Raw genomic sequence first — 14442 nt, forward strand, 5'->3', positions numbered from 1 at the left:
TCAGAAATACAAATAAAAAAAAAAATTTTTTGAAAATAAATTTTCAAAAATCGCGATTTTTATAAAAATTTTAAAAAAATGGCCAAAAATCGCTAAAAATCGGCAAATTTGGCCATTTTTTCGCTTTTTTTTGCACAAATTGTTGAAATACTCAAAAACTACACAAGATAGAGCGATGGGGCCAGTTTTATTTGATTCAACGCCCCCTAATACACATTCTGACAAAGTTTGGGGCAATTTGGGGTCAATAAATTTTGGAAATTTGGACCGAAAATTTTCGACGTGTACTACTAGCAAGCAAAATTTGTAAGATTCGCCCCCCAAAAAATTCGATTAAAAATCACTGAAATTTTATGGGCACAACCGCAGAGAAAAACCAATTCGATTGAACTAAATAAAAATTAATTAAATTTTAAAATAAAGATTTTATAGAACTTTTACTGAAATATTATGACGTCATAGTACCGTGGGAAAAAAATAAATTTTTCGAAATTTTGCTACATTATATTTTACGGGGTGGAGACATCAAAAAATTAATTTTTAAATTTCAAATCGTTTTAGTTTTTTCATAAATTAATATTTGTCCTAACGTTATTAAATATTAACATTTTTTGTAAACATTAATAAAATGCATTATTTCGACTAGTGCGGTTTTACTGGCATTATCGAAAATATTAAAAAATTTTGTACCTAATATTATTGATTCCTAGGTTTGTGTTGCTGTTGTATCCCAAGTTCGGTAATATCATTTCAAAAAAAATTAATAGGGGCAGGTTAAAAATAAAACACAGCTGGTACAATTAAACATAGATGATCAAAAGTTAACAAAACAATTATTAGAAATGATAAGCATTGTTTAAATGACTTTAATAAACAATATTATATTAATGTAATCAACAAATTAAACATACTTGCCCAAAAACGAAACGTTGTATCAAACAAAATGGCGTCAGGGTTTCCCTGTGATTTACTTCAGGTCTGGTCGCCTGATAAGTCTATGACGTTTGGTCACGTGTTTACACCTTACATCTATTTTTTTTGGGGGTTTTTCGCACATTGATAAAAGTAAATAATAAATACGATATACAATTAATATTACAACAATGCGACGGAAAAAAATGAAAATCTATGGTCACGTGGTCTTGCTCAGCGTTGGGTTTGTCACACTTGTTCGTCCAATTTGAATGAAATCAAAATAACTGATCTAAACAAAACAAAGCTTTTAAACTTTAATTAAAACATTTAAATTTTTTAAAAACGTTTTTTTGGGGGGTTATACTTGACTAAATGACATAACATCTATTCGTTAGCTCTTATCAAACATTTACAATACATGTTATCTTATTTTGATTATAAATAACAAAAACCTACCTTCAATGTGTCAATCTAGTAACACTTTAATTAGTTTGTTCATAAAATAGCTTTTTATCATACAAACTAATAATAATGTCGATTTAAAAACAATATATTTGCTAAAAACATAATTCATAGTTTAGATAATTAACTTATTTTGGCCTAGTTCTGTAAAATAAACTTATTAGACTGATATAATTACAATAAATTATAGAACTTCTTTCTTAACTATTTTTCTTTAAAATTGTACATATAAAACTACTATATTGCAAAACCACGCCTTTAATGAAGCGAGGCCACATGTTGAAAAATCTCGCGCAGAAATTGGTAATCAACGCTCTCTCTTTACTCCTCAAGTTAACAACTGTTAAAATCAACGTCCCTTTTACTCTTTAAGCCAAGAACTGTTGTTAAATTTGTTACTTACTATAGTTTATCCTCGATCGTAAAATATTGATTGTTTAACAAAAAATTAACCAAAAGTTTGTTTTGGCTCCAATTAATATTTTGAAATTTTTTTTCTTAAATGTCAGGTAAGCCGAAACTAATAAATTTGATTTTCCAGTTTAGGATCACTTGTACTATATGGTTCTCCGAAAAAAAGGTCCTAAGGTTTTCCGATAACCGTAAAGTACAAGAGATCCCCAGTTTAATCAGAAATGTAGACCATAAAACTATCATACAAATACACAAAAAAGGTACACATACCAATATTTTTTATTTCAACATTTAAAAAAATAATTAAACTAAACTAGAGTTTTGGAATGAAATAATTTTGGGAAAATAGTTAAAAACAGCTTTATATACGTAAATATGAAGACTGAATTTTTATTCATACGAGAGCTGTGCAAAAGCCAATATTGTCACCCAGTATACCATTCCGGAGACATCACAACATTTTTATACACCAATCAAATAGGTCTTTCAAAGAATTCGGCGTTTTAATAAATTGGTTAACTTGGTTAACTAAGGTCTTATTGGTATATTAGTTGCAAAAAAACTAATTTTGTAAATTTAAAATTCGTAAGCAAACCGAATATAGTAAACCAGTCAGTTTTTTTAAGCAAATACCTAAGGTCAACGATTTAACCTTGCACAGCTCTAATGTTTTGTTATTTAAAAAAACGACAATTAAACAGCTTATACAGTTGGTTAGTTGAGATGAAACAAATAAAAATAATTGCGACAAGAAAATGTGCTAACAGTTGCACAAGAACAAATGGTTTGTGTAGGAGCAAGATTATGTACAGTTTACATTGATGTTGCATTGCATTTGCATTGTAGAAAAAAAACAAAAGATAAAAAAAAAACTCAAACATTTGAGTGCCCGGCACTACTTAAAAAAAAACTAAAAAAACAAACAAAGAATTTGTTACAAGGATTTGAAATAAGGACATCAAACTTTAGTATCACGCCTGGTGATAGCAAATTAAAGGTTTTTAAATTCATTTTTAGTGAGAAAATGCATCACAGTAAGAGTCACCAGGCAAAGCACACCTTTTATTTATTACAAAAACCGATACAGATCTTGTTTTAAACCTTGGTTCAGTGGTAAGGTTTAAAATTTTAAATAAGCCCACTTTTATTAAGACAGTTATTGCACCAACCGATTTCTTGCTATACTTCGATAGCCATCGGTAGAAGTGATTCAATAAGATCGGAACTGTTTGAATCTAGGACAGTGTTTTCATTGGTAAATTCAGGAGAATGTTCTGGGATTGAAACCATGGTCTCTTCTTCAGTATCACTACTACTGGCACTGCCAGTTGTGACAAGTTCTTTTGTTACAGGAAGAAACACTGTTAGAGTCTCTTCAATGCTTTGTCGACATAGAGGACAATTCTACAAAAAACAATTTTTTTTTTAAAAACAATTCATTCAAGATTGTATTCGTTTTTTAGCAAACCTAATTGTAGCAACAGTAATAATATACTTACTTCACATCTCTTGGAACAATCTTTACAGCAAACTTGGTGACCGCATGGTACGAATACACACTCTATTTCTTTATCAAGACACACTCTGCATGATAGTGCATCACTGATGATAGTTAATCTCTCTTTGAGCCGTAAGACTTCACTCTCAAAGTCTTTCTGTGTGTTCTTTGTTCCCTTCGGAGTGAAAACATTTTCTTGAGGTAAATGTTCTATATGTTTTTGACGGTGGTATAAAACTCGACGAGCATTGTCGTACACCTCACGAGAGGTCCTCTGAACATCGAATACATATTGCTTGACTGTAAGAAAAAAACAAAAATATTAAAAATAAATCAATATGCAATTTAAACAAACAGGTCTATAAAATTTACATCCATCAATGAAAAAGTCAACTTGACATAGATTTTACAAGAATATCTTACCCATATCTGAAACATTCGGTCTGAAAAGTGCAAGAAAATGTCCTTTAAAATCAAGACTGTGTTGGTGCATGACAGATGAATGAACAGTATCCCAAGTGTAAAACGCTAACATTTCAGTTATTATTCTGTAAAAAGGGCAAATAAAATTAACATAAACAAACATTAAATTTTTTACATTGAAGTCATACATTTGCTGACATAGGCTATCAAAGCTCTAAAAAGCTTGCTTAATACTGATCGATATTAATTACAGCTTTTGTTGGTTAAATTACCCACAAACCGAATATAATTAGCAAATACATTAATATTTGTCCTAATGAACATTGAACCTATTAAAATAAACAAACCTGTATAATGCATTGCTGTTAGCTTCAGAGTTTGTTCGAAATGCAAGTGTTTTTATTGACGCGTCATCTTGATAAACATGAATGTCTATTAGTTTTCCAGTGTGGGTTGCTAAGTGAACTGCTTTGAATGGGATTCTAAAAAAACAAACATTTTAATTTCGAGAAAAAGCAATTATTTTTACATATATGGACATGTAACTTAAAGTAGTACAAGATTAGCGGCATGCTTACAAGATTAGTTCTTGTCATTTTACTAATCCCCTAAATTTATTTTAAACTGTACAAGTCTACAGCGTAATTCTTAACTTCATAAAATTATAAAATTAAGATTTTACACAAATAATAAAAAGTAGTTTTTAACCTTTTCATTTCATTGGTGTCTTCTCTTAAAACTTCTATACCAAGAGGTCCAATATTAAGCGTTACGTTGACCAACTGATGTCTATTGATAACAGGACTACTCGTGCCCCTTGTGCTATTGTCATCAGAACCTGTGTCCAATTTTACTTTGTAGCATTCGGTTCCAAAGGTTGAAAGTGTTGCCATGGTAGCTAAGAACTTAGCGATAGCCCCGGATTTTGAAGTGCCTTTAAGTTGTGTGTGTTCAACTAGAATTCTGTAAACAAATAGGAATTAGACTTTGAAAAAATAATAACATTACATACAAAATTGCATAAACTTTTTTTATAAAAAATAAATAAACAAAGTAAACCCTGTTATTAGTTTTACCACATAAAAGCCCTGAATTACTAAAAGTATATTAAAGCTTCACCACAAAAGCCTTTGGCTTATCATTAAAACCACCCACCTACCTATTTAAATCGACATTTGAGAGGGCCTGTCTTTTGTCGTCACTTGGAAAAAGTGCTGCATAAGACTCAAATATACCAGCTGTTGGGCTGTCTGGCTGAATGTCACCATTCTCAACTTGAGCTGCAAGGGCAAGGGCGGTCGGCAATAACTCAGTGTCAGGTTTCAATTTTCCATCCAGAAAATCTTGTTTTATTTGAAGGTAGAAAATTCGCCTGAAAAATTTTTACACAATATTTGAAAATTGAGTTCATATGAAATTACTGAACATGTTAGTAATCCAAATATAAAATTAACACTTTAAAATGAAATTATTTTAAATATATAAATATACCTTGTAGATTCTTGCAGCAAATAATGAGGTTCAACAAAATATTTCACTCTAAGACGAAGTCGAAATGGGGTCTGACCGGATATTTTTCCAGCTATTCGATTTCTTAAATTTAACCACAGTGGTTCCCTTTTAGGGCCGTAATATTGCAAACCAAAGTAATCCTTCTCTACTGTGCCAATTGAAGCACAAACCTAAATTTATGTTTAGTTATTTAAAATTTTTCAATTACTTATATTTTAGTGCAAAAAAATTATTACTTTTTTTTAACACCAAACATTGTCGCAATGCATTTAAAGTGCAATATAGGCAGCATGCATTTAAAAATAATCTAAATAAATTAGCAAATTTTTTTTGAAACGTTTTAGACTGACAGGCATTTAAACGTTAATTACATTCTGACATTTAGTAAAAGGTTATATCGTTTTTTAAAAAACAAATTACTAGCCAAAAATTTTACAAATAATTAGATAATGTTAAGCAAATTGCAAACCTTGTCCAATATGTCTTGTCCGATTGCATTTCGATCAACTTCTACTTCAATCACGACTGAGTCGGGGTTCGAGACCAAGCACAAAACGTGGCTTTGCCAGGTCAGTTCTAAACTCATTTTAACCGTCGCTTTACAATTTTCTTACTGTTATAAGATCATAATTTACAAACTCTGTTAAACAAATTATAATTTTAGACCATTTCTAGCCGAATATGATGAAAAGTAACTGCTAATTCTGCTCGGGGCCAGCTGGTCAAAATTTACATGCCAACTATCAGCAGGGGATTAAAACTAGTATGACTTGTTTTTAACGAAATCAGACTTTATATAAAGGCTTGATATTTTTCTGTCTATGACGTTTTTAGAAACGAACGTTGATTGGCTAGATTTGGCACGTGGGTAAAATAAAAAAAGAAAAATGTCGGCATAACCTAGAGTAACCTTTCATATGACCTATAGTTACCCTGAGAAAGTCGAGGTAACTGATGAACGTTTTCTAATAAATATTTGAGTAAGCAAAGTGATATTTAGAGCAATTTTAAAGTTGTTTTGGTACAAGTAATTGCCTTAAACGTTGCTTTAAAGTACACAAAATATTACCTATTTATTATAATAAATTTTTAATAAAGTTTTATAGATATATTTTTGAATGTTAATGTCATAAAATAAAATCTATAAAAAAATTTTAACTTTTAATTAAAAAGCGGTGTTTTTATATTAAAATGTTTTTTTAATTAACACAAAATTAGTTAATAAAATTATTTTTTTTATCATGTAAAATATCAATTAATTGTTTTAAAATGTGTTAGAATTAAAATACCACGACTGGCTCTAATCTTCGAAATAAATAATTTATATATGTATATTTTAAACAACTGTGTACGTATACCAAGGCCGTTATATCAGTCATGTTATATCAGTCACGTGTTTTCAATATTAACAGTTTAATTGGTCGTGGGATGACGTCATATAACCTATTTTCCTACTCTGGCCAATCAAAAAAAAAATTGGGTTCCTGGTAAAATTATATTAAAAAAAATTAAAATATTAATTAAAACCGATTTAATGTTGTTGTATAAAAAAAAATAGTGTTTAAATTTAGAGGGTACATTATAGTAGATGTTAAAATAAGCTACAAAACACGTGCTTGTTGTTTTACAATGAGCGGAAACTAGTTTGGCTAGAGCTATTAAAAGGTTAAAGGGAAGTCATTTTGTAATTTGAAACATTTGAACACCATTTTTATTCGATTAAGCTCCATATGTAAATCAATGCAATGCAATTGATATTAGTTACTTAATTTTCAAAAAAATAAGACTGTTGTATTTATATGACATTTTATTTAAATATAAAATACAATTTTTTAAAGCAAAGAATATTTTTCCACAGTATTAGTCTAAAAGAATTTCCCAAAAACGACAGAAGGTTTACGTGGGGGCCGCAACTAACCCAGCTGGCCCCTTGCCTAATTCTTGACCCCCAATGGTACTTTCCAAAGGTTTGAACCCCAATTCTTCGATGGGCACTCCGAAGGCCATTAACTTTGACTCGTACGTACGCAACAAGTCATTATGAGCCTGAAAAAATGTTGTAAAAATTTAAAAAAAATTACCAGCGTGTTTTTAAGTTACGCAATTTATTAACAAAGGGGATTTCTAATTTTAGCTTCTTTGTGATAACATGTGTGGGCAGAACTTTTAAACCAACGTCCAGTAGTTTCAACAAAGCAGTTTTCACTTTGTTTGGCTTAGTAAAATCCCCTTGAAAGGTGAATGAAAAGACATTCAATCATAAAAACACGAGGTATAGAATTTAGTGTTAGGTCGGATCGATCCATTAACACATGACTGTAATTTAATACTGACCCAAAATAAGCATAGGCAACTTACTCTGTTAAATTTTTAATAAAAACCTAACTAATTTAAGTCAAAAATTAAAACAATTTTAACCAACATAATTACATAAAGTTCTAAAGTTTGTTTTAATAAATTTTATACTCTAAATGTAGTTGGTAATATTAATGTAAAATGTTAGTCAAAGTTCATTATAAAGATGGGTTTTGACGCCGATGTTTAACAGTAGGGTATCAACTTACCTTACAAACACGTGCTAACTCGTACTGAAGGTCCTTAATCGCGCTGTTCTTTGAGTCTAACACATCCTGTAATAAAACAAATGGAAAATATGTTAGCTACCATGTGATGGATTTCAACAAATTACACTTTGACCTTTGATATTTCAGATAAAAAAATAAAATAAAAAATTCGGTTTTGAGAAAATAATTTTTTGGTTTTACAACACATAACTAAGTTTTTAATTTACAATTTATTGATTTTTTATATCTAAAATTGTATGCACGTGATAAGCAAACAATAACACGTGGGCTCTGACGTAGCCTCCGTCATCAGTCTTTGTCGTGACGTCACTTAGTAAGTTTAAACTAACCACGTGACTCTACACACCGCGAATGGTAGTATAATGATATGAGGGTGTGTTGTGACAAAACTGTCAGAAATTTCGAAACTCGTAATATTTTTACGATAACTTAAATCTCATGTGACAAAAAACTCTGTTTGGAGAACTTAAAAACAAAGCTATCGCTATTGCCTCAACAAACACCGTTAAAACTATCAAACAGTAAAAACAAACAACCCAATAAGCACGTGAGATACTTGAAATATGAATATCTGGTAGTTGAAGGGTTGTTAGTACGCGAGGTAGACCAGTAAAATTTTAAACAGGTCCTGGTAAACAATACATGAGAATATGGGTGTGTTTAGTTGGATTGAAATAAACTTAAGTAACCTAGGCACGAATAGGTTAAATCTGGGCAAATTAAAAAAAAAATATTACAAACATTAGACAATTTTTTTTTTATTTTAATTAAAAAAAAGTAATTTAAATTTATGAGAATATTTTTTAACAAAATAAAAAAAAATTGACAATAATGACCCTTTGAAAAGGTAGTAACTTGAAAAATGATAAACAACATTAATTCGAATAATTTCAACTTAAGGTTAGTTATAACGTAATTATTCGTGAAATGGCTAAAGTTTAAAAAATACGGTTGTTCTTGATAAAAATATTAATTTATCAAAACAGGTTTCCGCCTGTTTTTTCCGGTTTTCTAACAAGAAATACCTCTATCCTTAACCCCAAAGTTTTTTTTATTGTAAAGTTGTCTTCCGAACGATTTTTAAAACAAACTAGACGTATTATAAATATATAAGGATGTTGAAAGTTAACACTAAGATAATAAACCGCGTAACGTATGTTGCAATATTGTGAAAACGAATTATTTTTATTATTAACATCAAATAATGTATTTTTCAATATAAATGTTAGGTAAATGCATTATACGCAAATGTATTAACATATACTCTACCGAAATTTATAAAATATTGATCAATAAATCACCTTGCTTTACAAAATATTTTTTCTACGCCGAAAAATAAAGTCTAGTTTTAATTAAGTTAAAGTAATTGATTGGCTTTGTGGTTGAAGCTGCAAATTAAGTTTAAGGTGAAACATGTTTTAACAAGCAAATTAAACCCAAGTGAATTTCAAAAATCGATATTTTTTGCAAAGTCGATATTTTGCAAAACCTATTTTTAGCTTAACCGAATAGGCACCACAATAAGAGTATTGTTTGCACAAAATATATATAAAAAACTACAATTTTGCATTTTATAATAATTTTAATTGTTTTGTGATATTAACAGGTTTCATATTATTAAAAAAATTTTATCGTCGTAATTTAAATTATTCTTTTACTTCAAATTAGACATTAAATCTTTTTTAATAACCCTTAACGACCTTTTACCGTTTACTGTAAGCATTTAAATATTGTTTACCAAGAAAAATATACCACACCAATAACTCAACAGTAAAACGTGCCAGAAATTACTGAAAATGTATAAAAAATTAAAATGTTGCAGGTTTAAATGTCAAAATCCAAGTTTTTGTTTTATATTTAAATATTAAGACAACTATGTTTATATTTATCTTATAATTATACTCATATAAACATAATGTAATGTGTTGAATTTGTTTATGCATTTTTATTATTTACATAACAATGTATAAATTCAATGATTTGTAATGGCTTAACTCATTTTAACCAAATTCCGCGTTACCTAGGTATACGTAAACAATCAATATTATACATAAACAATCAACATTATGCCCGACGAGCGTATGTTTATTTCAAAACCCGTAATTCACATGTACAGACAACACTCCTGTATTTTAACCAATCACTGCGTAGGGTTTAACCACGTGACAAGCGGGCTTTAAGTACGGAACTACATTCTTTAAAGCCCTTGTTTTGAATAGAACTTGTGACTCTGTGGAAAGCACCCATTACCCCACTTTTAAGTAATTTTGGCTTTGTTAGGAATGTTTTGATTTATGGATGAAAAATAACATTACATCATTACACTTTCTAAGGAAACTTTACAAAAATAAAAGGGGACAAAAGTATTTTAGGGACCAAACAACTTCCTTTTAAAAATGTAAATTCTTGATATTATAGCTATGCGTTAAAAATATCCAAGAAACTTAATAGCCTCGTTAAAGGTATGAAATAGACGGGAGTTACCATTTGCTTTCTAAACAAGCGTTAAGTTTGTGAGATTTAATTTTAACTTTACCAGAAACACAAACTTATTGAAAAGTGCTGATGTAAAGTTAACGGAAAATTGCGATGTTATTGCAAGCCCGTTTACGCTACATTGAATTTCAAAACAATTTTCCAGTATTACAACGTACAGCGGGTTGCGCAACCTTTGTTCAAGAGATTTCCTGAATCAATAACATTTTTGTTGCTTATATAACAAAACGAAATTCCCGTGGTCGTTATCCTTTTGTGTAAAATAAACAAACTATAGATCAAATATGTATTGTTAAGGGAATATTTTTACAAAAAAAAAAACATTGTACTTTCGAAAACATAAAAAATTTTGCAATTATTTTGTTATGCAAAAAAACTTTTTTAGCAACAAAAAGAAGGTCAATTTACACATAATGTCGTGATCAACGGTGTTTTATAATAACTTAAACCGGTTTAAAATATCGTAATAAACAGCTTTAGTCGTGCCTTCTAATTAACTGTCTCAGAGCCTTGGGCCCTGCCACTACAGGGTCTAAATTTACTTTACCGATTTAGAGCGAGGTTACTGTAGTGCAATGTTCGAATATAACCTCCTGTCATTTCCTATGAGCGAAGCTGAATAGCTAAAGAAGGTACAAAGTCCACAGAGCGAAAGGCTTCACTAAAACCGCTCAATTCTCGGTTTGCGGTCGAAACGAATTTTCGAAAATTCGATATTATGCAAATTATGCAGAATTTTCAAAAAAATTTTGAAACCCCAGTGATCATTGTTTTCTTAACAATGATATTATCATCAAATGCTTAATTTTACATAATAAAAAAAATTAAAAATGTGCCATTTAAGGCAGTGATAAGACTCAATAGTTATTAATTTTTTGGTACAGAAATTATAATTTTATTTCAAATAAATAAACGCAAAAAATTTAAAAAATTTTCCACTACCTATTGTTTATATTTATAATAAATGCGTACAGGTATCGTTTTATGAAGTCATATCAACAAATACCTGATCTATGATGTAACAAATAAACATAATTCAAAAAAATATTTTGCCGTTTCTAAAAATTAATTTAACCATTTTATTTTAAAAATATATTTGGCAGGGAAAATATTTTTTTACTGTTTAAGTTAGTACAAAATGCTTTTACAGTAACATTACCGGCTTTCTGGTATAATTAAATTGAGTCATAATCTGAACAAAGTTGCGTCATCTCAATGCGCTAAATTTATAAACAATACGCAGCCAAAAGCGGTTTGCAAAAAGAAAAAAACAATAGATCATACTATTTATAAGTAGGTGGCCAGTTAATATACCAAAAAATTGCGTAATTTGCGATTTCTAACATGCTGACAAAATTTTCGTAAAAAAATACTTACTCTCTAGCATCATCTAACGGCGTAAAATTATTACTCGAGAAGAAAAAATTAGTTTTAATATTAAAAACACATTTTTTGGCTAATTAAAATGTTATATAGCTTTGTAGACACTTTGTTAGGTATATTGCATTTAAAACAATATAAAATTACCTCTAGTTTTCTTGTGACAACTGTCAGTGCAGTAGGATCAAGATTTGATGCAGATAAAACTTCGTTCAACTGAGCTTCTTTCTTCTCCAAAGAGTCCGCAAGAGCAGAAAGCTTCTTTTCCAGAAGCAAGTTCTTAAAGTTGCTCTTTTGTTGAACTTCGTGAATCGCTTTAACAAACTTGCGATACAATTCATCTCTTTCACCCTGGGTCTAATGAGACAAAATATTTCACCAGTAATTTTACAAATTAATAAGATGTATAAAATATGACGTTTACCTTCCCAAATCTCTGCTCCAAGACCTCATGCTCCCATTGCAAACTCTTCATGTCTTTATCCATAACACGAAGTCTAGCTTTTGAACTCTAAATTATAAATAAATTAAACATTAACAAAAAACTTTTATAACTAGTTTTAAGATGATAAACCCTGCACTTGTGTATTTTAATGATAAGAAAATATTTTTAAACTTACAGCAAGAGATTGTTTATCCTTGGTGTAGTTAGTAAGTTGTTTTCTGAGGTCATCCACCTCCTCTTTTGCTCTTTGAAGCGGCTCCACCAACCTCCTGTTTTGGAGTTGGATCTCTCCCATTTCCTTCTCCATTCTCTCTTCTTTCTTCTTCATCTCTTCGATTTGCTCCTGGATTAAAACATAATTCAATTTTAGTTTTAAAATCTTTTAAAAAAAAAAAAATTATTTAAAAAAAAGTATTTTCTGTGAATTTTAAATAAAATTCATAAATTAACAAATACAACTTAAGTTTCTTTACCTTAAGTGAATTAATCAGAGCAAGATTATTAAGAGTAATGTCATTGTAATAATTCTTAATATCAGAGAAAGCTTTTTCATGATTTTTCATCAGAGCATTGATCTGACCATTCTTCCTCTCCTCGATCTCGTGGATTTCAGTCTTCCTTCTTAATTCCAACTCATCCCGAAGGACTCTCATCTTCTTCTCATACTTAGCTTCAATCTCTGTTAAAAATTAAAAAACAGTGTTAAATAAATTTAAGCAAGATAATATTAATAGAATCACAGAATTTTAGGTTTTGTTTAAGGTACTACCTCTAGCTTGTCTTTCATAATTTTCACGCAATTCTGTTATGTTCTGATCTTGTTTCTGTAATGTAAATTACAATTAGGGATGTAATAGAATTTAAATTTTTAACAAAATAGCTTTTTAAAATTTAGTTTTTCAATATGAACACTTTTAATATTAACTTACCATTCTAAGGTCCTTGTCAGCATCTTCATGCGACAATTCCTGTTCTTTGTTGGAAACTTTCAGAGCACGTTTGTCTTTTCTTAACTCAGATTCTTGCAATCTGTGCTCCTCTTGTGCTCTCTTTAATGCAATCGAGCTTTCTGTTTTTAATTCAGAAATATTGTTTTGGTGTTCATACAGTAGATGCTTGACTTTTTGTTTGTACACCTGCAAAAGTGTTAGTTGTTATTATTTTTTTAATAACTTAGCTTAATTGTTAAAATTAAAAATTATTGATTAGTAAAACGCACTTTAATTTCAATTTGATGTCTCTCCTCTGCATCCTCCATCTCCCGATCCTTGTTTCTTAATTCCGCTCTTTTTTCATCTAATTGTCTCTTTGTGATTTCCCAGAAAGTGTTAACTTTGTCTCTTTCCAATTGAAAGTAATTTCTTTCCTCACGTTCGCGATCTAATTCCTCTCGCAACCTTCCTATATGCTCTTCAAGCTACAAGATTAAAAGAATTTGAGATTAAACAATTTATTTAAATGTAAAGTGTTTTTTGACTAGATTTTTAGAAAATGGTAAAATAGTAAAACTTTTAATCAAATATTTGTGTTGTTACTTGTTCTTTGCTCATTTCTTCTGTGGACATTCCATCTACAACTGTGGGAGTTTTTGGTTTGGCAGATTTCTTCTTTCCCTTCTTCCCCTTCTTTCCTTTCCCCTTTTTGGGAGGCTAAAATATTAAAAAAATAAATATAAGTGATTTATTTCTGGGATGAACTTAACAAACTCAAAAAAACTGTTGTAAAGTAACAGCACCCTTAAGTAAGGCGCTATAAACGGTATGAACTTCTGCTGAGCCAGCATTTAATCAGCAGTATAATTATCGGCCAATTATTATCTATAATATCCCAAACTGCCACAGGCAACTCGAGACTGGGTGGAATAAGTGATGTTAGTCTATGTTTAAGTTGCACATTCGACTTTTCCACATCAAGGATAAAGATTTATACAAAAAAAACAGTCAGACAGTCGACAATCAGACAGAAATATACATTTTATTTGTTTAAATAAAAAAAACTACTCAAATACTTACCATTTTTGCAAATTTATTTTCAGCTAAAAACTAAATTTCTAATCCTATCTTATCAATTAGCTGTAAATAAAAAGTTTTAAATAAAGTACGTTTTAAATTTTTTATTTAAATGATTCACTTTTGTATAGGCCCAATTTTATAAAACCATGAAATATCACACCTAAATACATTCTGACACTATATTTTTAAGTTTTGTATACTTTATTTAAATAAAAACGTATTTAAAACCATTTTAAACCAATGTTATTACGTAAATAACTCAGCAAGAGAGCGAGCCCTAAAAAATCAAAAGTTGTTGTC

At 29.7% G+C, this 14442-nt stretch overlaps 2 protein-coding genes across 2 annotated transcripts; both read right to left on the bottom strand.

Moving 5' to 3' along the window:
* Positions 1-2058: 2058 nt before the first annotated feature.
* Positions 2059-5959, bottom strand: LOC145759243 (E3 ubiquitin-protein ligase MYLIP-like). The gene is made up of 8 exons (XM_082573019.1): positions 5694-5959; positions 5204-5394; positions 4872-5084; positions 4421-4675; positions 4060-4194; positions 3713-3837; positions 3291-3589; positions 2059-3195 (listed from the first exon to the last, which is right to left on the bottom strand). Exons 1-8 carry the CDS (start codon positions 5808-5810, stop codon positions 2971-2973), a joined length of 1560 nt encoding a protein of 519 aa, XP_082429145.1. The 5' UTR covers positions 5811-5959; the 3' UTR covers positions 2059-2970.
* Positions 5960-7024: 1065 nt separating this feature from the next.
* On the bottom strand, positions 7025-14204 carry LOC145759090 (dynein regulatory complex subunit 4-like). The gene is made up of 11 exons (XM_082572831.1): positions 14143-14204; positions 13666-13779; positions 13350-13547; positions 13060-13266; positions 12900-12954; positions 12604-12809; positions 12306-12473; positions 12110-12196; positions 11833-12042; positions 7789-7854; positions 7025-7270 (listed from the first exon to the last, which is right to left on the bottom strand). The coding sequence occupies exons 1-11, from the start codon at positions 14143-14145 to the stop codon at positions 7121-7123; spliced, it is 1464 nt and encodes a 487-aa protein (XP_082428957.1). The 5' UTR covers positions 14146-14204; the 3' UTR covers positions 7025-7120.
* Positions 14205-14442: the final 238 nt, after the last annotated feature.

The sequence above is a fragment of the Corella eumyota genome, chromosome 7 (genome assembly GCF_963082875.1).
Source record: "Corella eumyota chromosome 7, kaCorEumy4.1, whole genome shotgun sequence".
In the NCBI taxonomy this organism is placed as follows: domain Eukaryota; kingdom Metazoa; phylum Chordata; class Ascidiacea; order Phlebobranchia; family Corellidae; genus Corella; species Corella eumyota.

What these genes read in the sequence shown, in the direction of transcription:
- LOC145759243 (XM_082573019.1), bottom strand. Translation starts at nt 5,810, where the DNA reads ATGAGTTTAGAACTGACCTGGCAAAGCCACGTTTTGTGCTTGGTCTCG. An exon ending in GACACCAATGAAATGAAAAG is followed by an intron (nt 4,195 to 4,420) that starts GTTAAAAACTAC and finishes TTGTTTTTTTAG; the next exon opens with AATCCCATTCAAAGCAGTTC. An exon ending in ATTGTTCCAAGAGATGTGAA is followed by an intron (nt 3,196 to 3,290) that starts GTAAGTATATTA and finishes TGTTTTTTGTAG; the next exon opens with AATTGTCCTCTATGTCGACA.
- LOC145759090 (XM_082572831.1), bottom strand. An exon ending in GACATCAAATTGAAATTAAA is followed by an intron (nt 13,267 to 13,349) that starts GTGCGTTTTACT and finishes ACACTTTTGCAG; the next exon opens with GTGTACAAACAAAAAGTCAA. An exon ending in TGGAGCAGAGATTTGGGAAG is followed by an intron (nt 12,043 to 12,109) that starts GTAAACGTCATA and finishes TTGTCTCATTAG; the next exon opens with ACCCAGGGTGAAAGAGATGA.